Genomic DNA, 26,388 nt, shown 5'->3' with positions numbered 1-26,388 from the left:
ATTAAATGCATAAGCTATATGTTACTGAACATAAACTGCACGCCCTGTGAAACGGGCATGCGTTCGATGTTGTACTAAGGCTTTCGACCCAAAGTATGTTCCGTGAAGTTCCTTAAACTAATATTGACTGATGTGGAAAATATAATTAGCTGCATTGAAAATACAAATAACTGCATGTGGTTAATAACTACACTCGAAAATTTAGATAACTGCGCTCGAAACATAACTGTATTCGAAAATAAAATAAAGATGGCACTATTAACAACAACCTATTCAAACTTCGAATGGGCACAGCAATTTTCCTTTGGTCAATGGGGCACCTAGTTGAGGAACAACAACCTTGCAACTTAATCACAGAGCACCATGCTGTGGCTCCGTGTGTTGTTTCAAGGTTTGCCATGTGTTCAAGGTCAGCTGCCCTTCTCGAGAGTAATGTCCGACTTTCATTCCTAATTGTGGCTGCTTCACAAAACTTGTACACTAACAAAGAAGTCCTGAATTTGTCTGCGGGGTTTCTAAAGGATGTATATTGCAACTGTTTGTATTTGCAAAGTCATCCTCACCATGTGCATATTATACGTTGTAATTGTCAGGAGTGATACATGAGCTGAAATTCCGACATGATGAAGGGTCATTTTCCATTTATCCATCACGTCCGGGTAGTACTTGGTGAGTTTAAAACCTTGTAGATGAAAACTAGTAAGCATTGGGTATAACGAAGTTAGTTTGAATGTTGTCTTTACCAATAAAACCCAATTTGATGTACAGTAATTTCACATCCCTTAAAAAACGAATATTAGGTTCCCTGTTTCTGTCTAGTTAAAACAAATTGGTATAGAGATAAATACAGTAAAATTATTTTGAGTTGAACAACGAAATATTGACTAAAGAGCATGCAGGACTTGAACCCGTAACCACAACAAACTAAACTTTTAAGCGGTCTCCCTCGACAACTGCTACCTCCAAGGTCGCATCATGTCCGGGTGTGATCCGTTTGCTACACAGTCAAACAAAGATATTGACACAAATAAATAGATAATCTGGAAATATAAGTGTTGATCCGGAGGTTGTAGGTGCAAATCCTGCTCTCGGTCACTTATATACCGTTGAAACAATATTTCAGGTACAAAAAGTCATGTTTAATCGTTTAAAAAAAAAAAAAACAGTTTCTTCATACATCTTATAACTTTCTGAGCAAGTGTTTTTTTTTATATCTCACTTTCAGGTTGACTGCCTTTGTGGCCAAAGTCTTTTGTCAGGCAAGAGAGTTTGCTTACGTCGATGATAGTATAACTTGTCAACCTTTGGAATGGCTGACGACAACGACACAAAACGAGGACGGTTCGTTTAGAGAGGTTTCATTTGTGTCTAACAAAAGAATGATTGTGAGTATACACAAATCCATAGTTTGCCATCACTGGCAACGTAAATTCAATTAGTCAACCGGTATATTCCACAAAATGAAACACATGACTGTGAGAATAAAAACTACCAGCTGAGAGTTCTACCCAACATTTATAGTGGCGGAAAAACATGTTTTTCCTAGTCGAAACTTATGGCTTTGGATACCTTTTTATGTGCGGGTAAAAATTAATCTGCAATATCACGTTTCGTTCAAAAACAATCGTAAGTTAACTTACTAAATTCTGAAAAATGACTTATTTCGGGAAACAGGGAAAAATCTGCTAGTTGTGGTATGGGACATTATTTGCATCTCCCCCCTACTTAACTATCAGTATGAGAAGACTTGATAGATAGCAGAGAACATTGTGTGGGCACACAACTAATGGAACATGAAGCTTACACAAACTACATACTTTATTATTATAAAGGTAACATATTCTTACAGTCACTGAAACTAGTCATACAACTGTCCACTGCCGTGTAGCCAGGGATCACACCCAAATTACGATCCAACCTGTGAAGCGGCAGCCAGGGGATCACCAAGGGGAGACAACTTTTTATTTCGATTCCGTTTGTGATTTATCCCGGTTCTTCCAAAATACCTTAAAGGGGGATCCCGGATAAGAAACCCCACAAGTGCGCCTCGAACATTCATCAGGGTGGAATTGTGCGCATTAATTCCGTTATTATTATTCTCATTTATCAATTGGAACACACAATCTGAGAAACATAGGTAAAAGACAAAAATTGGGGGAAGAAAACTTACATATTTTCCTTTTTAAACATACTTCCAAAGCGAAATGATTCTAAAAAAGTTGTGTCGTATCAAAATCATGTACTTCTAATCGAGTGTATTGCCATATCGCTAGTTCTCTTTAAGAATAATTTGTGCCATTGTTAGTGCACGTATTTAAGTGAGATTTGACACAGTTGTCTGAGATCAGGGTACTTATAAGCCTTTTATAGCATAGGTGTGTGGTGCTATTTATAAAACAATTGATTCGTGCTTTCAGGGCAGTGTTCAAGGAAGTGTTTCAATGACAGCGTTTGTGCTGATTTCTCTGCTGGGGTGTGAGTGTGCTTCAGTGGTGAGTAAATAGTTCAACCAATCCTCTACTGTTAAACGATTCTGGTTAAGGTTTGAACAAAGAAAGCATCACTGAATCCATGCTAACCCTTGGAAAACGCTTCCCTATTGACGTAAGCGGGGATATCACTGCTCTGTGTAGTGGCAAGTTATTTGCTTACGGTAAGCAGAGCCATGACATTTTGGCCCTGCACATGCCTGGCGGCAATTTCGTTCCCGATTTTTTTTTAAGGATTCCTTTTTTTTTTTTTTTTTTTTTTTTTTTTTTTTTTTTTATCAATTTAGAGACAAACAACTTTCCCATTGAAACGATCGACGACAGTGGCAATGTCATGTGCAGAAAAACATGCTGCCTGGCGCATGGCGCGCTCTTTCATTCATGGATCCGCCCTCGATTCAAACATGGTACTCCCTAATAAGCAATATGTTTGTTTGGGGTGCCAGTCACCAGCCACACAATATGTAATTATGTTGCCTGGGATCACACCCAATCTGGGAAGCAGCAGCCAGGGGACCATCTTCAGGGGATGTAACTTTTTAATAGGAAATGTCACGCTATAAACCACAAGGGAAACTGACTGGGTAGAAACTAAACAATTTGAGTTTTAACAAAGAACGATAGGCTGGAGCAGGACTTGAACGGTGACCCCGTGGTTAACGTACCTGCACTCCATAAACTGAGCTCCAAGCTCTAAGCTCGCGGTCTCCCTAGTAATAGTCCATATATCTTTGTTCAGGGTTGCCGGTCAGAAGCCATTCAACCGTTAGCTGCCGTGTAGCCAGGGAAAATGTTTCCACTGATGATGTCATATAGTCAACATATGAAATATCTCTTTGTCTTTTACGGTTTACGGTGACTAGGATACCAGCAACTCTGTTGCCCTTGCTACAGCCTTCTTAGAGGGTCAACTGCCACAATTGACCAAACCTTTCGACATCGCCATCACTGCATATGCCCTCGCTCTGGCCAAAAGCGACCTAACCGAAGAGGCTCTCACGATGCTCAAAGACATTGCTACGTATGAAGAGGGTAAATTTGAAGTTGTCAAACTTCTGTAATCATGTGGACACTTGAAATCCAACTCGAAAAAGCACACCCCCATGTTTGGCTTGTCAATATTGCTATTAATCTTTGTGCCGCAACCTCACATATTTTGTGTAGAAAAAAAACATTTAATTTTAAGTTTTTTTTATTCTTTAAACAATATTCGGCCTATAATTTCATGAAAAAATAAATAAAAAGTGTAGTGTAGTCGCTTTAAGCCGCGTGCCACTTTAAGCTTTGCACACGCGCTGTGGAGTTGTTGTAATCAGTTGCAAGAGTTTAGTTGTGACTAAGAGTTCGTTCCAACCATGGAGCAAAGAAGTTGACATTAAATGTTATAAACGTACATCAATATTTGACATCAATACTGTAAGCACATTCAATTATTGCTAAGCAGAAGCAGACTATTTCATCAATTTTACATAGTTGTGGCACTATATTAGGTAGTGTCTATAATTTGGAAGCTTTATCAGTGTGTAGTGTGTAAGATTCATACAGTGATGAGAAGCAACGTGACCGGGATTTGAACCCACAATTGATTCGGCCATCAGAACTTGAATTCAGTACACTAGACCAATCAGTCATGGATGACACGTTGAGAGAACATCGCATTATGATTGATTTTGTCTTTGTGTATTTAGAATCAAAACATCGCTATTGGGCATTGGACGTCTTGTCATATGGCGCTGGTCCAAAACCATACTTTTTCAGCAGCGAACCCAAAGCAATCGAGGTGGAGACAACAAGCTATGCACTGCTGGCCTTTCTTGAGGTGGATGACTTGTCATACAGCCATGACATCGTTAGATGGCTAACAAACCAGGAAAACTATCAAGGTGGATTCGTGTCTACTCAGGTAACAATGAACACACTGACTTACTAATGGACTTCAACAAAGGTGCCAATGCAAGCCCAGTATTGTTTCAAATCATCTCACTAATAGTCTTGGCCCAAGATTATGGTGCTTGATATTGGATAGTGTACTGCGCGCGGTTGTACATGTAAATGGTCAAAGCGCGCCCGCCACGGTATGATTTAGTTTACTGGACTGCTTGTAATCTAGACTCTACTGGCAAGCAACCATAGTCTTGGACATCTTGCAGCGCTGCGTGCGCTGTGGGCGTTGCCGTAGTATGTAAATCGGGCCGTTGTCAAGGTTGTGTAATGCATATTCAATATGCGACTACTGAAACTTGCTACTCAACAATTCGTGCCTCAAATAGTTGCGACTTCAACACACTAGTCACGAATTTGTGCATTGAAGTGTTGGTGACTCAAGTCAGACAAATCCAACCTCACATAAAGCTTAGCTCATACTTCTATGATGAACCATGGAGCTCCATGGATGAACTATGTTCGTTCATCGTTCCAATACCAAAACAAACCTCATGTAGTTATGTAGGAGTAGGCTCATACTTCCTTCGAATGCGAATGCGAAGTGGATTTTGGTGTGGCAATATTTTTACGAGCTGCCCTTCCAGAAGTGTGACACGAGAAAATGTTGCTTCACATGATGAAATAGAACTAGCAGGATCGAAGAAGGAGGCCTACATGAACATAACAACAAGTTTTGAAGTAAGGTTTGTTCAGAGCAAATTGGGTGGCACAAACAATGCCCACTTTAATTATGACTTAAGGTTTTATGTACAGATTCGATCAATATAAACAAGATTCTCCTCACTCACCACTTTGTGACACTGACAGATACACATTGACTTGGGATCCATGACTTGCAGTTGCAAACGTTGGTTGTATGGTTGTATACCATGCTCTAGTTTATTCACTCAGTGCATGGTCCGAACTGCCTGCATGCAGCATGTGCTGAGGCACACGAAGAACTGACGGAGGTAATCGCAACACAGACCGTCAGCAGAGAGGGCACATAGCTGGTATATTTTGACAAAGTCGTTAATTAATTGCCATCTAGATAGCAGATCAATACAGCTTCGGCTTACTTTTTCATCTTTAGCATTCATAATCGTGAACATTATTCCTATAATTATTTATTACGATTCTTCCTCCACGACAAATACGGAGCTGCCAGTGCCGTGTAATCATAACATGAATGACCCTGGTCACCACAAAACACATTATGCTAATTTATTACTAGATCGCATGCTGATTGGTTGATCGGTTCCGTCGGAAAGCTGAAGCAGAAAACAATGACAAAATTAACCCAGCGCTGCAAGAAGTCCAAGACTATGGTAGCTTGCCGGTATAGTATAGATTACAAGCCGTCCAGTAAACAAAATCATACCGTGGCGGGCGCGCTTTGGCCATTTACAACTGCGCGCAATACACTATCCAATATCAAGCACCATAGTCTTGTGGGCCAAGACTAACTTATAATATGAACAGAATGTTTGCTGATAAAACCAAAACCTACATCTCGCCCCCATTTTGTCGATAAAAAAATGCTTTACACCAACATTGTAAACATATTTTCAATAAGTGTCCAGTATGGTTGTACAAAGACCCCCATCATAGGCCGCCATCTTATGTCAAACAGTGTAATCAAGCGTACTTGTTTATTAATAATAACAATGACAATAGGATAGTTCACAAATCCTCGTAGCAAGATCGAGGCTCTTGTGAGATGGAATTTCTACTGCAAGAATCAATACAGTTCAGTTTGGAGAAGTTTCTTGAGTGTATAGCAGCTGTGAGGTAGATGCCGTGATGTTTTAGGGAAGTTCATTCCAGGGGCGGGGGCTACTATAACCAAAGGCTCCTCGGCCAACATATTTGGAGAAGAGAGTAGTTGTCACCTTTGGTTCGATTCGCTGTCACGTGTCTTACCCCAAAAATGTTTCCTTTTGTCATGTTTTAAAATCCAAATCTGCAGGATACAGTTATAGGCTTGCAGGCACTGTCTGCGTATTCAATCAAGTCGGACATGAACGTCATCGATATCGACTGTCAAGTCAGTTGTCAGGAGGCGGGGTTCGAAAAAGAGTTCCTGCTGAAACCCGACAATGCAATCCTAAGGCAGTTTGCTGAAATTAGGGTGAGTTCTTTGTGCAGCGCCGGGCTTCAAGTAGCTCCATGACCCTGTTAAATCTTTAGGCAGGTGCGGATCGGGTGACATTTTCTGACTACAACTCATCGATGCGACGTACCCGGTGGACTTTAGTCAAGACGCTCGAAAACAGACTAGCCCGAAACTTGTGACATAACCGCTCGCGCTGGTCGCATTCGTAAGTGATGTAGACCATCCGCCTTGATCGCATTGTTTAGTCGGGTTCCACGACCAAAGATTCCTGGACAACAGGTGCCAGTCGGATATTTTGGGGGTCTAGGAACCAGACTAATCTATGTACATGGTGCTTTCATGGTCCTACCTTTTTGAGCAACGAACCCTGAGGTTGTGTGTTATTTTTAAGGGCACCAATGCAATGACCAGAGGGCATGGAGGCAATCACCTATTTGAGCAAAAGACAAAGTATTATGACTACAAAGTTGTGCCCCCTCCTGGATCCGCGCATGCTGCTGATCCAAACAACCCAATGTTGGAAATTGTTGGTGCCGCCCCCCAAAAAAACACAAACAAAACAACACTTGTAATACCTTCCGGCGGGCCTGCGTGAGCTAGCTGCCCAAAAAGTACACTGCTCTCAAGTCCGCAATATAATTTTACTGCGTATCAGGCTGCGTTCGTTTAGCTGCCCTGGGTCTACCCCGGTGTGTGGCGGTTTTTTATTCCAGGACGAACGTGGGTAACTATCTGCGCACGTTCGTCCTGGAAAGAAAAAAAACGCCACACGACGGGGTCGACCCCAGGAAGCTAAACGAACGCACCCATAAATGACTGAGGTCAAAATGTGAATATACTCGCCAGTTTTGGATGCCGGTCTATGGCGTTATTCACGAGCCTCGAAGTGTGACGTCAGATATTCAGGCCACGACTCACCTGAGTTAGTCAGGTGATGCGGGCGTTATTGGTGAGTTGGCCGCGCTGTGCATGCTTCTGAAGGCAACATAATAGAATGTCCGGATGTCAGCTGCTCAGCTGTTAGCAAAATATGCAAGCCGTCCCGGGCGATAAAAAAAAAAAAACATTCGCCACAAGTCTGTCATTCAAAATGTATTGAGAAGTGATAAAAAGTGAGAAAACTGTTCTTTGACAAAATCAAAGGTGCCCAGGGGTCGTTTTCACAAAGAGTTATGACTCGTCTTAGGATTCATCTATGGTATGCATGCTACAGTGCAGGGTTGGGACTCGTCCTAAGTCCTAAGATTAATCTTAAGTTAGGAAGAGTTTTGTGAAATCGACGGCAGTGTCTTTAACATCGGAATTGTTAATGTTATTATTTAGGTTCCAGAAGATCAACCGGAGTTCCAAGTGTCTTTTGAATCTGCAGGCACAGGCATGGGTCAGTTGAAAGTAAGTGTAGACTTAATGTTTTGTGAGGCAATTGCATTAACCCACCCATAGTAAACAAGCTACAAGAATCACCCTACCCCAAACGTTAGCAACATTATACCATAACCTCCCCCCCAGCTACCATAACATAATAGCCAAGTATTGGTTAAAACAACCTTTCAAACTCCGTTCAAAGTGTGCGTTTCTCAGTTCCATCAGATCTTGCAAGAAATGGTCACAACTATAAGCCCAGCCAGTTTTGTTTTGTTTCCTTAGTTTGAGTCCAGCTTTAACATCCCGGAGCCGAATGTGCAAAGCTGCGACTTTGTGCTGAACATCAACCAAGAAGCCATTGAAGTGGATGAGAACAATCAGCGTATCCGGTATACTATTGACCTGAGGTATGCAGCGAAGTTGTGGTGTAACCCAACTTCACAAATCTGCCAACAAGTTATCACTTTTGTAGATTGTAAACCTTACTTGACGTGCACTGAAAGTCATACATAGTGTTTCGTCAAATCGGCTGCTGGCTGAGCCTAATTATTAGAACACTTTGTCTCTCGAATTTCACCCCATAGCACTAGTCCGGCTGGCCACCATGACATGTTAAACACATCAAACATTAGACTGCATGGACGTCCCATGGCAATTAGCAGCCGAACTCGACATTTGTTGCTTTCCGTTTCACAGTTCAAAGGTAGACGAGTGTACACATTTATCCCGTTTTCTTGCAAAACAGTTAGCCTTATCTGTAATTGGCAGACTGGTAAATATTGCTTTTCTCAAAGTTTTGTCACGGGTCGTACTTGTTTAAATTTCGCTGATATTTTGTTTCTTCTAAATATGCAGTTATATAAAAGGCGAGGCGACAGGAATGGCAATTCTTGAAGTGGGTTTATACACAGGATATAAAGCTATGGCGGAAGATCTGGACGAGGTAATAATTATTATACACTCATGTCACATATATTTATTTTGCATCACTTATAAATAATTGTAATTTTCCGTCATCTATGAAATCAATTCTAGAAAGATTAATGTGAGAATGTAGGATTTAAAATACCTCTAGCTATCGAGTAAGCTTGTTGGTCTAGCAATAAGACATCAAGTTTTGTTTTGTTCAGTCAATCAAGAAAATCAATTTAAATCAACACATTCGTTGCGTAATCTGCAATCAAATGTAAACAAAACATTTTTGTTTTTTTTAGGTCAAACGCAACAGCGGTGACAACATCCATCTTATTGAAGAAACTGATCTATCAGTCGTCTTTTACCTGGATGAAGTATGTGAAGAAATTAATTACGTTTAAAAAACCGTAAACCCTAGGCCTAGTTGAAGACACCTTTGTTGAGAAGATTACATAACAATTGTCAGTTTTAGATGTGCAACGAAATCACTGTACGTGGTTTGAGTATTTGGGAATGCACGGTCTCTACCGAAACTACCGAAAACATGTTATCGGGGCCCACTTTCATGGCTCTGCTATCTGTAAGCAAGGAATCATCGCTTGCGGAAGCAGTGAGTTGTGTACTTTTTACGCCAACCGTATTTCACGGGTAAGCGGCGAATGTTTGATTGATTGTGTGCGTGCGTACTCAGCGTTAAATAGGCATTCTACACTATAGCCCGGTTCATACTTCCTGCGAATGCGAATCGAATCTTGACGTCACAAATTCGCAACGAACAACTCGCAGCAGTTGCCCTCTGCTCTACTCCCTTGCGAATATCGCTGCGAAAGGAGGGTGTGACGTCAAATTCACGTCAAATTCGCTTCGCATTCGCATTCGCATGAAGTATTAACCGGGCTTTACACAGCTAGCGAATAAATGTGGTGCTTGTACGTGAGCGGATTATGGTGATTGTAAGAACATAGTTTGGGGGTGAGCAGGGCCATGAAATAAGGTCCAAGTAGGGACTTAAAACCAACATTAGGATGACGTACTGGATTAAAACCGGAGCTTCTCCCTGTTGATCAACCTTGAGTAATAAGAGGAGGATCCACTACCTTGAGTACCCTTAACATGACCCTGTGGTTTACAGCTTGGGAGGCTGTGATGGGGTGAAAACCCCTTGTCGTGTGGAAAAAAATACGTTATGAAGCCATTCCTCCCAGCAAACATAATAACGTGCCCTGAACGTTGCTACGACGTTATTTGAATGTTGGGAGAACGTTTTTATTTAACGTTGTACGGACGGATAAGTGTGGAGTTTTGTCAACGTCTAGATAACGTCGGGTCATGACGTAATATAATAACGTTGTGAAAACGTTAAATCTTCACGTTTTGATAAAGTTATTTCTGAACGTGATTGTGACGTATTTATATAACGTCATCAACAGGAAAAACCCAACGTTATAAAAACGTTATTAAATGCTTTAAATAAATGTAAATTTATCACAAAAAATCAAGACACATGCATACCAAAAGTGCTTTTGGCTCTCTTAACATCTTTAATTGCATACAAATCATTTCATAGAAAAGACAGCAAAACTTTTTAATGCATGGTTAAATATAACTCAAAATGCGTTGTATAATAAAAATGGCAAAGTTGGAGATTTACAGTTAAATGGTCTGTATACGTTTGGCAATGACTCTACAAATTCAAGGCAATAAAAAACAACTGTATTGTCAGAAGTTCAGCAGCTGTAGGTAATGTAATGCATTTTGAGAAACGTTTAACTTCGAAGTTCTCCGGTTATAGAAAAAATATATCACTTTTTATTCCCCAAAATTTAGATCTAAGAAATATTCTTCCTGTGTGGAAATAATCGTCCTGTCTTTTCCCGGTGAAATCTCCAAAACACAAACATCTTTTGAAGTGAAATATTCACAGAGGGTTAGTTTTATTGTATTTATCTACATGTATATAATTATTATATTATATACACATACAGTAGGTTCCATACCATTGTAACTGAAACTCACTGCTTGTTCAAATCTAGTTGTAGATACATCGTACCATAAAACTAACCTGTGAAAATTCATGTGGGAAGAATATATTGTCTGCAATTTGAACACCCAATCTGAGAAGCGTTTCTGGCAGAAACACTCATCAGCTTCAAAATGTTTTTCCAAAACCACATTACTTCAAAGTGAACTGTTTCTCAAAATGTTTCTTACCAGGTAATTTTATTGCCAAATGTATAACAACCCTTTGAAAACAAACGTTTTTAAAGTTAACTTTAAACATAGTTCCAATTGTCTTCAGATTTCATAAGTAAAAATACAGTGCCATTTTAATGAATACCCACACAAATTGTTTTGTTTTTTTTACATTTGGATGGAGCAAAATCCAGTGTGAATGGCAAAGTTGTTGAGGAGGAATGTTGAATTTAGAACTTTTTTGAACATATTGAATAATGTTAAATACTGTTCTTGTTTAAATTTCTTCATTTAGTGCATCTACGTTTTTAAATCAGTAACAAAAGCTCAGCTTTGAGATAAAATGTTAAAAAGGGTTTGGGGAAAAAAGGATAGCAGGCAGCAAGCGGTACACGGCAAAATTGTCGATGGATTAGTCAGAATCACCAAGGGTCACCACATCCGAAAAGGTAGGTATTCCTCAACAAGGTTCCTAAATGTAAAAGAAAATGTGAAACAAAGAGAAAATTGAGTCATTTTGACCTTTCCCACAAAATGTGTACATGCATTTCCTTTATCAATGTACACATGTATATCGGTTCATCCATGTCGGGTCAACAAGAACTAGTTTGACATTGTTATTTTCTAATGTATACATCGTGAAACATAACTGTCCGTATGTACTTGCACATTATCAAAATGTCTATGGACTGAAAACATGTTCCATTAATCTTTGTATAGGATAGTGAATACCTTTTGTCTTCAAGCTATCTAGTTTTTTTTACAATATAATAGGCGTTGCCAACATTTTCATTGAGAGTATTTCACATACAAAGCTACATCATGCACATGTAATTCACTCACCTGTACTTGGGCCCAACTTTTGTTGTGGGGAAATTTTTAGGTGTCAAGAAGATGAGATGGCCTTCTCTAACTTTTTCAGCAAGCTCCTAAAAGTAAAATAAAAACATTTTTAAGAAAAACATAAAGTAATTGGGGTGGTCATTCGAAATGGTAAAACTAAGCATTTCCATTCCTTCTACCCAGTACCCACATATTGTTTGTCTCAGCTAACAAAATTAACTGTAATTGATCAACAAACCTTTTTTTAAATGCTGCCGTTTCATTAAAAATGGTAAATCAATCAACATTAAAAAAGCATCAATCATGCTTCACTATTCCATATATGCTTTCTGAAAAAAAATACAAATGTTGGTTCCTTTCAGTTATCCCTTAATTACTCCTTCAACAATATTAATTATAATTTATATATAAATTGATGAAATACTTTTCCTTTTACCGTAGCTGATTTGTGGAAAGCACAATAACAGTAACACACACAAATTGGTGCCCTCATAAGTAAGCATAATAATATATTAAATTAAACATCATGGCGTCGAAAAGCAGTCAATTTTCCTCAAAAATCTGTGGTTCACAATTATTCTACTCTGGGACAAAGGATACAGAGTAAACTGGTGTCAAAGAGCACGGAGGAAGACTAAACACGAAGATTGGTTGGCCGTATTCTAGCTACCTCGGCCATTGTATGTGTAAAATCTATGTCTCATTGTATTGTTGTCTGGAGATGTACACACGACGTACATGAATGATGACATACATGTATATAGACAATCGTGATAACCAAAGAAAATACTTGTTTTTTTACGGAAAACACAACAAGATAAAGTGAGTTTTTGTATGTAGAATACTTACCATTGTCGAGAAGATGACAACTTAACAACCGATGTAAATTTGGTCGGCGTAACGTACAGGCTAGGAGAAGAATACGACGGTTGAACGGCGGAAGTGCAGCATATAACATTTGAACAATCCCCCACAATCCTCCGCGCGGATTGTAGCCTCGTACTTTATATGAGAATTTACTTTTTTAATAATTGTATGAAGTTTTTTATTATTAATCTTTTTGTTCTTTACTAACACCTTTATGAGTGTCTTTATTTTTTTTATTTATAAAATATTACCATAAAATAATATTACAATAAAAAAATATTATTTTTTATTGAAAACGTTTTGTAGAGGATTTCTGCATGACCGCGGTCATCTGCCTCGTGGTACAACGTTGATACAACGTTATATCTGTACGTTGCCCACGTGCCCCGAGGATACACGTCGTGCGACACATGCCAGTGAACTGTCAAAACACTGTTCGGTAACTTTGTTAAAACAAGTTTCCACAACGTCCCATTATCAGACGATGAAAACTACGTCGTTGCAAAGTTAGTTGTACGTTGCCAAATAACCTGACGAAGGTACAACATTCAAGCAACGTTGCCAAACAAAGCTAAAGTGACTTTATTAAGACGTTGTGAAAACACAAAGCCACAACTCTCAGATAACGTTTTGCACAGAACATTCACATAACGTTTGTATATGACGTTTAAAAAACGTTAGACAAAAGTTGTATCTAAGTTATGGAGTAACGTGACGAAACCAAAACCTTCTGACAACGTTGCATAACAATATTCACAGGACGTTTTTATACGATGTTAAAACATAACGTTTTTATAACGTTGTATTTATGTCATTGTGTAACAAGACCAAACTGCAACCTTTTGGCAACGTTGTCGGTTAGTTGTGTTTTAGTTGGGAAGCAACATTACCAAAATACAACTTCACAGTAACGTTACGATGACGTTACGTGTTTGCTGGGCTGATTGTGTAATACGAATATTGATGTTTCCTTCTTAGATCAGAAGAGACCGAGTTGACGAGATCACCTTCAAAGCCGAACGGAAACTCAAGGTCGGCAAACTTCAGCCTGTGTTAGTGAAGGTGTTTGATTACTATAACCCTAGTAAGTATAATAATAATAACGAACTGTTTTATAACCCTGTGGGCCGATTTTCAAAAAGAGCTTAGCTCATGCAAATCAACCTTACGTCCCCAGATCCCCGAGGAGATAAAACCCTTCCATGCCTTTGCGCTTTGGAGGCTTTTAAAACTGGAGATCAACCTCTAGGTGAAGAGAACAAGGACACAAATGTTATGACTCGGGACTCGAACCCACATCCCGTTACTTTAATTTGATGGGCTTAACCGCCCGTTCATGACCACAATTTGTCTAAATTATAACTTAATACGCACTCTACATATACAAATTACCCTGGTTCATTATTTGCATACAACGTGTAGTAAACATGATATGTTGAAACTGGCTCTAGCTACCGGGCAATCACGGTTGTCTCTAGTTGGTATGAAACGCTCTAGAATTGCAACGAGCGTGGGTTCGAATCCCGAGTGTTCAAGTATTAAATATGCGACTGTTTTCTTATTTTCCACAGAGCTCGGGAAAATTCTGGGTAAACAGTGCTAACACAATATCGGTGTAAGGGTAAAACTAAAACATGAATAATAATATAAACATTACTTTGTCTTTAACACAGCCGTTGAATGCAGTAAATTCATCCATCCTGACGAAGGTGGGGCTCAGTTGAGTACATTGTGTGTCGGAAACACGTGTTCCTGTGCAGCAGGTATGTGGCGTCATCAGCAATAAGGCCTAATATTTATCAGGGCCTGATATTTATGTTGTAGCTGGCGTGTGGTTTTCCTGTGGTAACTGGCATGTGGTAACTGATGTGTGGTAACTGAAGTTTGGTATTTTGCATGTGGTAATCATGTAGTAACTTGTGTGTGTTTATATGGTAACCAGTGTGTGGTAATCATATGGTAACTTGCACGTGATATTCCGGCGGTAACTGGCTTGTGGTAGTCATATGGTAACTGGCGTGTGATATTCCAGTGGCAACTGGCGTGTGGTAATCATATGGTAACTTGCACGTGATATTCCGGCGGTAACTGGCTTGTGGTAGTCATATGGTAACTGGCGTGTGATATTCCAGTGGTAACTGGCGTGTGGTAATCATGAGGTAACTGGCGTGTGGTAATCATTTGGTAACTGGCGGCGTGTGGTAATCGTGTGGTAAATGGCGTGTTGTGAATTGTGTGACGGTAACTTGTGTGAGGTGATCATGTTGTTACTGGCACGTGGTATTACCATGGTAACTGTGTGGTAACTGTCCAGTGATATAGTCCCCCAAAACACAGGCACACCACATGACTATTCATGTGGCAAACCGTGCGGTAAGTTGTGAGGGAATTTGTGTGGTCATTTTATGGAGTAGTACCACAGATGAGGTATTCCCCCATACATATTCCTGTGCACATTAATTTTTGTAAGGGCAGGAGGGAATAGGGTGTGGTCAAAATAGATCGATTGTTTTAATAATTTATATAGGTGTATATATATATAAGTGATTATGTACAGTTTAATTAACCAGTGGAACAATTTATTTCAAATTAAATAACGATAAAACTCCCGGGCTATTGTGTTCAATTGTACTTTTCTCGGATTATTCTCATTTTTGGGGGACCAAAAGTGATTTTAATTTTTAATTTTTAATTTTCCATTGCGGTAACCGTATTCTCAAAATGCACTATATTATCCAAAGCTGTTTTAACCAATTGTTGTTGCCATTAATATTCAGAGTATTAACAAATACCAATTAATAAACCACAAGTGAGATTGAAGAGGGAAGTTCTACTTGATGTGGTACCCCCCCCCCCCCCCCCCCCCACCCACCCACCCAACCTATTGTGACCTTACTTCGTGTTAGGGAGCACCGCCATTTTTTATTTCCATTGCCACATTGTTGTGATTTTTGTGTTCGTAAAAGAAAGTCTATTATATGATGATTTTTGTGATGTTCCTCCTTGTAAACTGCAGGCAAATGTTCCCTGGGTATCATTATAGACCATAAAGCCGTTGAAGTTGCGGATTTGAAGTTAAAGGCTTGCACCACTGCATCCCATTTTGGTTAGTATTCCTAAACAACAAATTAATAGTCACAACAAATAACTGGTCTCAACTTTCAAGAAGATTGACCAGCAACCTCTTGTACTTTTGCCCTAAATTACATGAAATTTCAATGAATGGACAAAAAGGCCTTCCCTTTTGTAAATTTGGGTAAGATGTCATGCAACTTCAACAGGAATTGGCAGCAAGGACCCTTGTAGTAAATTACACAAAAAATACCAGCAGCAAGGTTTACCGCCTTGTAAAATGGGCTCAAACGACATGAAACATCAACACGAATGGTCGAGCAGCAAGGAAACCTTTTGGAACTTTCTTAAATGAAAAGAAACATCAAAATTAATTAACAGAAAATACTCTTTTGAAATGGGTTCCAATGTATTTTTAATGACAAGTGTTAACTGTTTTAAACGAACTATACATACCATTAGACCATCGCGCATCAGTGTTAGGGATACCAATATGTCATTAATGCATTACTTGTATTCGATGCTTATATAACACAGCCTTTGAAGCAAAAGTTGTGTCAGCTAAAAGAAGAGGGTCTTTCCAGTCCATCAGCATGACCATAGTGATGCCTGTTAAACCAGGTAAGCTTGCCTGCCAAAGCTGTTACCCCCTCGCTAATAACCCCACCCTTCCTCTCTTGCTCTCTTAACGTAAAAGAGTGAAAAAGCACTCTTTCAAAAGCCATATGAAGGGCAACTCTTTTTCAGGTGGTCTTCCAACTCTGTTATATTAGAGTTTGCATCTTTTTGAGTGTTTTTTTCACTCTTACCTGGAGTGAAACTCCTCTAAAAGAGTGAAAAAACACCACTCTTTTGGAAGAGCCATATGAGGGACAGCTCGAAATGTAACGAGTTTGTCACTACTTTACATTTCGAGAGTGCACTGACCTCACATGTCCCTATTCATGAAGCTGCTAATGCAACGAAGTATTGTTTATATCTATATGGCGTGTCATGGCCGGACTACTTCGCCGGACACATCTTCTGGTGTTCTCTGCATCAGAGAGTGGGTTCGAATCCCAGTCAAGACACTTTAACAAAGCACTTGACGGTAATGCATTATGCAATACCATTTGGCTATTTAAGTGCATATAAACACAGAATATGATGTAATTTTCCTGTCTATATTTTCATCCCAAAGGTCTAGATCTTGTGGCTGTAAATCAGAATCGAACTTTCTTGAAGAGTTTGAGTTGTGACGAGCCACAGCTAAGGAATAGACGCTACCTGGTAATCGGTACGGGTGGAATACCATTCAAAAACGACATGGGAATGGCCAGGTAATTTTATTAGTACATTATGCTAAAGATATATACATTTGTTACCCATAAAAGAAGAACAAAAACATTACAACGAATGTACAGTATAGCAACCGATTCGTTGAAACTCACTGGTACAAAACAAAACATTTTCTTTGCGAGTATCTTAAAGGTTTAACCATAGTTTGTATTGTGCGCAATTGGAAATAAGCAAGAATTACAAACAAACGAAACACGGAATAATTAATCAGCAAACTACCAGTGAGACTTAACAATATTTAAGGTAAACACAGGTACACATTGTTGAAAGAAAAACATTAAAAAATTAAAAATTCATATAGATCAAAGCAGGGTGTAAAAAATCACAACATAATTTTGAAAAGTACTGGTGGACAGATACAAAATAATACAGGTTGCTCCAAGCTAGGAACTACTGTCTTCGGTCGTGAACAAGACAACACAAGTTTATCAGCTTCCAGAGTTTAGACTGATCATAATTATTGGGTAGAACTGCATTTTACTTTCTCCGGCAAAAGTCTTTTGAAAACAAATTTAAAACCAAAATTGTTGGTGTTCGTTAAAAGGATCTTTGTACTTTTTGAAACACAAAACTCATTTACATTAAACTTACACCGTTTCAAGATAATGTTAGTAGAAAGCGTACCGTAAAATATTAGTTGCTGAGGTGCTGTAGTTTTTGAGAAATGAGTAAAACAATGTCATGAAAATACGTTTTTACACGATAATTGTCGTCTCATGATCACCGAGACGAAAATTGTTTTACTCATTTCTCAAAGACTACAGCACCTCAGCAAGTTTTTAATACTCAGGGAAGCTTTCTACCATCATTTTCTTCAAACTGTGTAAGTTTAATTTAAATCTGTGGACATTGTGTGTTTTGTCCTACCAAAAAAACATAGATCCTTTAAATAAAATTATTTGTGTTTACAAATTACGCTTAATTTTCCCTTTTAAAGTATTTCTTAAGTAATTATTATGTATGTGTTTTCGAAACCAAAGACTGCTCTTAATCGAACGTTAATCACTTTAGCTCGCAAGCCTCAGGAAACTTGTAATCAAGGGCGCTTGTAATAATATGTGGACCAGTAACACCGGGGTATCCCCTCCTATATAACTGTTCAGGGTTCTTTTACATGAACCACCTTCCCCATGATATGTATCTCCCACCAAAGTGACAAACCAGTAATAGTTAGTTGCCTTTCTTAATGGCACGTTTTGTTATACAGTGACGTATCTTCAGTAGCAGTAACGCTTGGTTGGCTGTGTATTGTGTGGATGCAATAACTGCATGATTATCTTGTACGCTGGCACACGCTATCATAATCACAGTTTACGACACTGAGTGGGCAAATGGTATCGTTGACAGTAAACTGTATTTTATTATATGATATCACATTGCAGGCTTGCCTTAGCAGAAGTTTAAGAAAGCTTGATGCAAGCTTGATGGCACAAGCTTGTCAACGACCATGAAAACAAGTTGACGCAAGCTCACATAGAACCTGCCGCAAGCTTGCCCTGACTTGCATATTAAATTTGAACCCCGCTTGTGACAAGCTCTCTGAAAGCTTGCGGCAAGCTTATATACCAAAACCATTGTGGATGTTGTTTAAAGGGTAGACAGTAGGAGGGTTAAACTACAATTTTTCCAGGTTTTATTGGATCAGCAACACAATTTAATGTTGATGATAATTAGTTATTGCTCTTTCTACTTTTTGATCCACAGCTACAAGTACCTCATTGATGAGAAGATGTCCTTCTACGAGTGGCCAATAGAGGGCGGCGGTAGAGATCTCACCAAAAATAGATGGAGGAACCTCAAGCGCAAACTAGATCAGTTGAAAAGACAGCTGGTTTATGGGAGTGGATGCCCGACTTAATCAAATACTTAGTTGAGTCCTCTACTTAAAGGATCCAGACTAAGATGGTATTGCACTCTCTTAAACGAGAGTATTACACATGTTTATGATCATTTACACATGAGAAGGGAGCCATTTCTAGTTCTTTTTGTTTTGTTTGGTTTGCTGAGATACCTATCATTAAGCGTTGATAAGGAATTATATAACTTCCTTTCTACAATATTTTGACTGCTTTGATACGATTGAGCGTGGATAAGAATTTAGATAATTTCTTGTTTACTCTATGCTGATGTAGTCTATTTTGCTTGACGGTTTATACACTGGACATTGTCAGTAATTATAAATGACTAGGCTTTACAGTTGTTCTTGTTCAACATAATGCATACAATAACAAACCTGTGAAAATTTGAGCTTAATCGGTTTTCGAAGTTGCGAGATATTAATGAAAGAAAAAAACACTATTGTCGCACCATGGTCACACGAAGTTGTGTGCTTTCAGATGCTTGATTTCGGGACCTCAAACTATAAACCTGAGGTCTCCAAATCAAATTCGTGGAAAAATTATTTCTTTCTCGGAAACTATGTCACTTCAGATTAATTACTCAACTATATACCCTATCTATCGTAACCAGGAAATGTTTTATGGTGATAATATTATGTTGAGTACTTACCAATAGTGTCCACTGCCTTTAAAAAAATGCAGATAACGGAATATTATTATTATTGTACACTATGCTGTTCCAAGTTTTGAAAATCACAAGGGTTGGCACTCTATCATTATTTGGGTCGAGAAATAAAGGTAAGAACCAAGTCAGGTATATAAGATTTGAGGCATTGCATGGTGAAGTATCAATTACCAGGTAGAGTTTGTTCTTGGAGAACTGTCTTGCCGCGGAGTAGACAATCGGGGGTTCGGGAGACTTCGCAGTTCAAAAAATAAAAAAAAATAAAATAAAAAGTCCTGCTTTCAACAATAACTACCAGGGCGGATGGTATAGAAAATAGACTTGAACTACTACTTTAGCTTAATAGGATCGTAATTAACTGTACTGCCGCGGAGTCAGTTCTGAATTGGTCTCAACGTTTCGACTATAGCTTGCTCTAGTCTTCGTCAGGAGACTGTTATTAAACTCAAATATTGTTATCAAACCTTGGTCAACAATTTGAAAAGAGGGAAGTACAACACTTTTCATGATTTTTTTGTCAACAGTAAGACAAAAACCAAGGCGACTAATTCTAGCAGTTTTCATCGAATTTGTTTAAGGTAAAGAACAAACTCACAGGGGTTAAGTCGAGCATTTGTCATGAAATGTTTGTCAAAAAGTGATAGAAATAAATACAAACAATTGTATAAGTTAAGCACTTTTCATCAAAGAAAATGCCACGGGTTCAAAATTGGGGGGGGGGGGGAATTACAAGGGTTACGACGAGCGACTGTACACAATTTGTTTTTAAATATAACAAATTACAAGGGAGTTCAGCACTTTCCATCAGGTTGGGTCCAGCTTTGTCATCAAATTTGCTTCAAAAAGTGAATTTTGTTAATGTAACAGCTATTATAATTGAATGGGGATCACAGTAATATGGTATAGGTATAGCATTTTTATGTGGTTTCGGGTCAAATTTTAAATAAAACACAAGGTAGGTTCATTCCTGTCTGTCTCTCTGGTGAATATTGCATGTACCAAATGAAAATGCAAAAAGTTTACCAAAGCTTTTCAATACGAATTAGGATACCAAGCATGTACTTGTATAGCCAATTACGCACGAATGTAAGCCAACTTTCAATAAAATTGTATTAATTGCAAATTGCTTGTTATTTTGAAGTGTTTTCGTTTGTAGCCTTGATTTTTCTGAGAAAGTAAAATTAGCTGATGCAAACTGTTAACCAACCATAACAAAATTGAACCTATATTAACGAATGATTAATCCCCTGAAGTTTAATTCCTATCTTTCTGGAGGCTGAGAGGTGTGATAACCTGTTAGATTATTGTGTTAGCGCCCCCTACTGACTGGTTGTAGAAAGGGTGTTTTGTAGTTGTGTTGGCATCCATCTTGTTGTTTATTAAAGTCGTGTACACATGGTTCGTTAACCTAATCCAGTGAGTTAAAGGGTGCGTTCGTTTAGCTTCCCCGGGTCGACCCCGTCGTGTGGCATTTTTTTCCCAGGACGAACGTGTGCAGATATTTACCCACGTTCGTCCTGGAAAAAAAACCTGCCACACACTGGGGTCGACCCAGGGGAGCTAAACGAACGCACCCAATGTCAGTAATTGAAGTTACTACAGTGGTCGAAGTGTATAGTTGTGCATATAGATGTTATAAGTCGACCCTGAATGCAATCACTGACTCGTGGTATTTTCTCCATGGTTTGAGCATGGAGGTGAGCTAATTTGCTCCATAGTTTGAGCGGGTTGTTGGGAAATAATGTGATGCTTGCTAAATAATGACATTGAATGATTTTCTGTGTTTTATTACAAAGTAGCTTTCTGGTTTTGTTTGTATGTCATGGTTGCCCCGTTTTACAAGTTGCCAACAACATGGGTTTTGACGTTCCAATTGAAAAGTCTACATGGTAACCATGGGGGTGTTAAGTACACTTCCAAACTAATTTTCTGAAAGTTCGAACATTGAAATTGAGTGCATGTCAGCGAAAAACTTCGAGTGGTGTTTTATTTGATATAAATGAGTTGGATAATTAGTTTTCACATAATACAATGTATCGAGATTTTAAACCCTCTGCTCCATTATCATTCAATGTGTCTACAACAGTGAAAAGCATGCTTATCCGTCATGGCTGACAAGCAACATTTCTTCGCATATTTTCTTTTTTTTTTCCGCAGTTTTTTTTTTTCCGCAGAGGCATTTTTTTTCACACTTAAGACCACTCCTCATAATTACAAATACGCTGAAAATACGTAACATTAACAGCAAATGAAAAATAAACAAAATACACAATACAATGTTAACCTTGAACCAATAGTTTGAAATAGTCCCATTTTTTGTGAAAATTAACAGTGGAATCATTGGTGACGGAGATGTATTTTTTTTATCCAAAGTATAATAAAGCTTTAAATCCAGTTTGAATAGTGCAAGGGAGGGTCTATTCTCACTCATTTTCATTTTATAGATATGGAAACGACACAAAAGATCGGATCAGATTAAGAGCACTCCAAGATTTTTCTACGAATAGTAACTGAAAACCGATTGATAAAGACAGCCCGCCGTGCGACCCTGCTGGGTGAAGTATTGGTGTCATACCCAAACTCATTACGTAGGGTGAGAAACAATGAGGCAACTGTCCATACGAATCTTGCGGTGAGTGAATGATTGATGAAAGAAACAACGGATGCATGGTGAAACTGTAGAAAGTGAGTTTGTTTGACACTGCCGTGTAGCACTGCAATCACTTCCATTTTGTCACATGAATCTTGGGCAACGGTTTTACCGTGTCGCAATTTTTAATGCGGCAAACTATTTTCGACGTTTGTCACCGCGGTTCGTAATTTGTTGCGACCTCAGTTCGATACGGTAAAAGTGCGACTTTTAACAGTTCACCTTAACCTTCCGCCATGCCTTAAAGCCATTCTACACTTTTGGAACATAGGACAAAATAAAAGTTTACAGATTTACAAATAACTTGTAGGGTTTACAGAAGGTAATACAAGTAAAAGACTTCTCTTGAAATATCATTCCATAAAATGCTTTACTTTTTGAGAAAGCATTAAATAATTATAAATTCTCGTTATCGAGAATTACGGAGTTATTTTAAACACATGTCATGACACGGCGAAACAAGGGTGGGTTTTCCCGTTATTTTCTCCCGACTCCGATGACCGATTGAGCCTAAATTTTCACATTTTTTGTTGTATTATGTAAGTTGTGATACACGAAGTGTGGGCTTTTGACAATACTGTTTTCCGAAAGTGTCCAATGGCTTGTATTAATAAACACTTCGATAGGTGCATTTTATTACTGGAGTGTGCACTCTACTCACAACCAGTTTTATGACTGCGACCACCCTTAACCTAAATGTACCATGACCTCCGCTTCTACTCCACACACAAACATACGCTCAGAGAGCACAACAAGGCGATTGTTGTGATTCCCAACCCCAAGATTTAACGCTTGAAGTGTGAGAACACTGTGTCTTTGTTTTCAAGTGGTGCTGGCGTAATTAGTATCCGAATTGACATATGAACACAATCTAAATTATGTGGCGTACACTCAAGACGTTACTGAGACCTTGGGGATAGCTGGTCCTGGCCTGTAGCACCAAAGAGGCCTTGTTCGACAAGACCCTTGCCCATTTCCTCATTCGTCTTGATGGCACTTTTAATGTTTTAGGGGGTTTCGACGTGACACTAATGATAAACAGATGTTCATTGTTCACGAAAGCGATTCAATTGAATGTACATAATTATGTGGGCATTGAGCTTCGATTCATAAAATCAGAGGGTCTGGCACAATAGTTAGTATACTATTCAACAAAATATTGTTGACTCGGGCCATCGCTGATAATGTCATTTGAAAATAGCCAGGTAGAACAACAATACATTTCAAATACACAATGGCTGCCATTGTTTGCAAGCTATTATGTGTATTAATGTATAGAATTTGAAGTTAAAACCTAAACAAAACAATGGATGTGGAGAGACGATATTGCCGTACCACGTAGGTGTGCGGTAGCTCCCGACCCGCTCGGAACCATAGCCCCCCCCCCCCCACCTCAAATTGAGTTCGAAACGTGAGATGGATAATGTTGATTAACTTATAAGTCCCACCTCCAAATTATTGTCCGTCGCCTCTCCCCCCAAAAAATAAAATGTATGATTACGCCACATGGCTAATTAATGTTCCCAAGGAGATGTGTCATTGTCCCCTACTCGTTTAAAGTGCATACCTTACTCTGAATGATCCCTTTTTTGTTTATTTGTTTTGCCGACTACTAGTGCGTTGTCGTGTTTTCTCCCATAAATCATTGCTAATCTTAGTTTTTTATTCACATGGTCCTCCTCTACCCGTGCCCCCCCCCCCCTCCCCCTGTTGTGTCTCCCTATATAGTCTCCTTTTCTTTATGTATCGCTGTTTGAGTGGGCGTAGAAACAATGTACGTAGTACAAAACGTCGCTATATTCACAGTGGAAAATGTGCACAACAGTTAGCATTGACTCATCCAATTATTCAAACGGAAATCGAAGGGGGTATGGGGGGGGGGGGGGGTCTAGTGTCTGACTTTTTATCCAGGGATGGATGTCAATATTTCTTTTGTGACCTTAGAAAAGCCTGACAACAGGGCAAAGGTAATGGATTGGATAATTAGAATGAAGTTCATGTTTAGTTCAGGTTTTGGTAATCCATGGTTGAATCCGTGACACACCAACAAGTCTGGCCCTTGTAGTACAGTTCAATTCTTACCCCTTTCAGTAACGTCGTATCCGGCTACCCTCCGCTGCCACACACTCGTCATTTTGAATTCATTGCAAATCATGGCAATAATTTTGAACTCATTGCAAATCATGGCAATAAGCGTTTATACTTAAAGGGACACACCGGCTGAATTCGGCTATTAGGGCTATGAAATAGACTTATGTATGACTTCAATGGTCTTCTAGGAATGGAGAAGAGCAATCCCTAAAACAATCATCAAATTACAAGCCGTTTTGGGTCATTTTTCATTGCAAACCATGGCAATAATTTTGAACTCATTGCAAATCATGGCAATAAGCGTTTATACTTAAAGGGACACACCGGCTGAATTCGGCTATTAGAGCTATAAAATAGACTTATGTATGACTTCAATGGTCTTCTAGGAATGGAGAAGAGCAATCCCTAAAAAAAACATCAAATTATAAGCCGTTTTGGGTCATTTTTCAAAAAAGGTTAGAGTCGCGTTGCTTTGGATCGGGCAACTTGGTCCATGACAAGCGATTGAAACAGTTTGTTATGAAATACATCAGGGTACGTAAACAATAACAACCAACACAAAAATGCCTAAGATGTTTTCCTTTTACTTTGCGAACTAGCACGGTCGTCCATTCTGTGGTATCAACTTTAAAAATGACCCAACTTGACTCCACAAAGGGCGTGCAGTGTTACCCTATTAGTCCATGACGAATATATAAACCATGTAATTTGTTGCCATGTTTATGCATGTTTACACTGGAAACTATTGGTAATTGTCAAATATATGCATAAATAACAAACCTGTGAAAATTTGAGCTCGATTGGTCGTTGGAGTTGCAAGATAACTATGCAAAAAAAAAAAAAAAAAAAAAAAAAAAACCTTGTCACACGAAGTTGTGTGCTTTCAGATGCTTGACTTTGAAACCTCAATTTCTAAACTTGAGGTCTCGAAATCAAAATCGTCGAAAATTACTTATTTCTCAAAAACTACGTTAATTCAGAGGGAGCCGTTTCTCACAATGTTTTATACCATCAACTTCTCCCCATTACTCGTTACCAAGTATGGTTTTATGCTGACATTTATTTTCAGTAATTACCAATAGTGTACACTGTCTTTAAAGAACATCTTTCCAAGTGCATGCATTTCATAACCACCGCTTTCCATCAACTCGACCTCGCAACGTATCATTTTTTGCACACTGTGTCCATGTACAAAGGACAAACGGACGTCAAAAGAGACCAAACCAACACACTTGAGTAGAGTGACACTGTCTTTAAATTTCATATAAATGCCATAATGACGATTTTTTTTTTCTTCACTTTTTAATTTCTACATGCAATGAAAATGTCATCATTTTTATTCAAAATGACTATAATCAAAATAAGCAATATTACAGCATACTACGGGAACTAATTAAAGACGCTGGACACTATAAGTAATTGTCAGAGACCAGTCTTTTCACTATAGGTGCATCTCAACATAAAATGTGCACACAAATAACAAACCTGTTACAATGTGAGCTCAATTGGTCGTCGAAGTTGCGAAATAACTATGAATTAAAAAAATAAATAAAAACACCCTTGTCACACGAAGTTGTGTGCTTTCAGATGCTGGATTTCGATACCTAATTAAGAGGTCTCGAAATCAAATTCGTGGAAAATTACTTCTTTCTCGACAACAACGTAATTTTAGATTTCAACATTTCACTATCAACCTCTCCCCATTACTCGTTATCAAGTAAGGCTTTATGCTAATAATTACCAATAGTATCCTCTGTCTTTATAATTACTATAGTTGAACAGCCCCTGGCTATTTTCATAGAATCTGGAACTATGCCAGTTAGTGACTGATTCGTAATAAGTGGCACATAAAAACAATGGTTGAAATTATGTTTATTATACAAATAATGAATGTTTATGAGTGCAATGGTGCGAATACGTTCATGAGTTGAAAGATGGAATGTTCTATTCAATGAGGCGGAGCCGAGTTGAATGGAACATTCCATCTTTAGAACATGATTGTT

At 38.7% G+C, this 26,388-nt stretch overlaps 1 protein-coding gene and 1 long non-coding RNA gene across 2 annotated transcripts in view; one reads left to right on the top strand and one right to left on the bottom strand.

Moving 5' to 3' along the window:
• LOC139947374 (complement C3-like) overlaps positions 1–20,810 on the top strand; it is a 46,742-nt gene extending 25,932 nt beyond the window's left edge. The window contains exons 12-27 of the mRNA XM_071945273.1: positions 594–669; positions 1,226–1,385; positions 2,418–2,492; positions 3,353–3,521; positions 4,178–4,392; positions 6,382–6,543; positions 7,852–7,920; positions 8,176–8,300; positions 8,749–8,836; positions 9,108–9,182; positions 13,690–13,795; positions 14,385–14,474; positions 15,728–15,817; positions 16,321–16,404; positions 16,964–17,102; positions 18,826–20,810. Coding sequence (XP_071801374.1) covers positions 594–669; positions 1,226–1,385; positions 2,418–2,492; positions 3,353–3,521; positions 4,178–4,392; positions 6,382–6,543; positions 7,852–7,920; positions 8,176–8,300; positions 8,749–8,836; positions 9,108–9,182; positions 13,690–13,795; positions 14,385–14,474; positions 15,728–15,817; positions 16,321–16,404; positions 16,964–17,102; positions 18,826–18,979 — 1,877 coding nt within the window. The 3' untranslated portion in view covers positions 18,980–20,810. The remainder of the gene's footprint in view (positions 1–593; positions 670–1,225; positions 1,386–2,417; positions 2,493–3,352; positions 3,522–4,177; positions 4,393–6,381; positions 6,544–7,851; positions 7,921–8,175; positions 8,301–8,748; positions 8,837–9,107; positions 9,183–13,689; positions 13,796–14,384; positions 14,475–15,727; positions 15,818–16,320; positions 16,405–16,963; positions 17,103–18,825) is intronic.
• Positions 10,340–12,796, bottom strand: LOC139947400 (uncharacterized). The gene is made up of 3 exons (XR_011787350.1): positions 12,694–12,796; positions 11,845–11,930; positions 10,340–11,473 (listed from the first exon to the last, which is right to left on the bottom strand). It is a non-coding gene; the product is annotated as an uncharacterized lncRNA (long non-coding RNA).
• Positions 20,811–26,388: the final 5,578 nt, after the last annotated feature.

This window comes from Asterias amurensis, chromosome 14 (assembly GCF_032118995.1).
Source record: "Asterias amurensis chromosome 14, ASM3211899v1".
NCBI lineage: Eukaryota > Metazoa > Echinodermata > Asteroidea > Forcipulatida > Asteriidae > Asterias > Asterias amurensis.
Note: the sequence above shows the minus strand (reverse complement) of the source record. Positions and strands in the feature narration are given on the sequence as shown.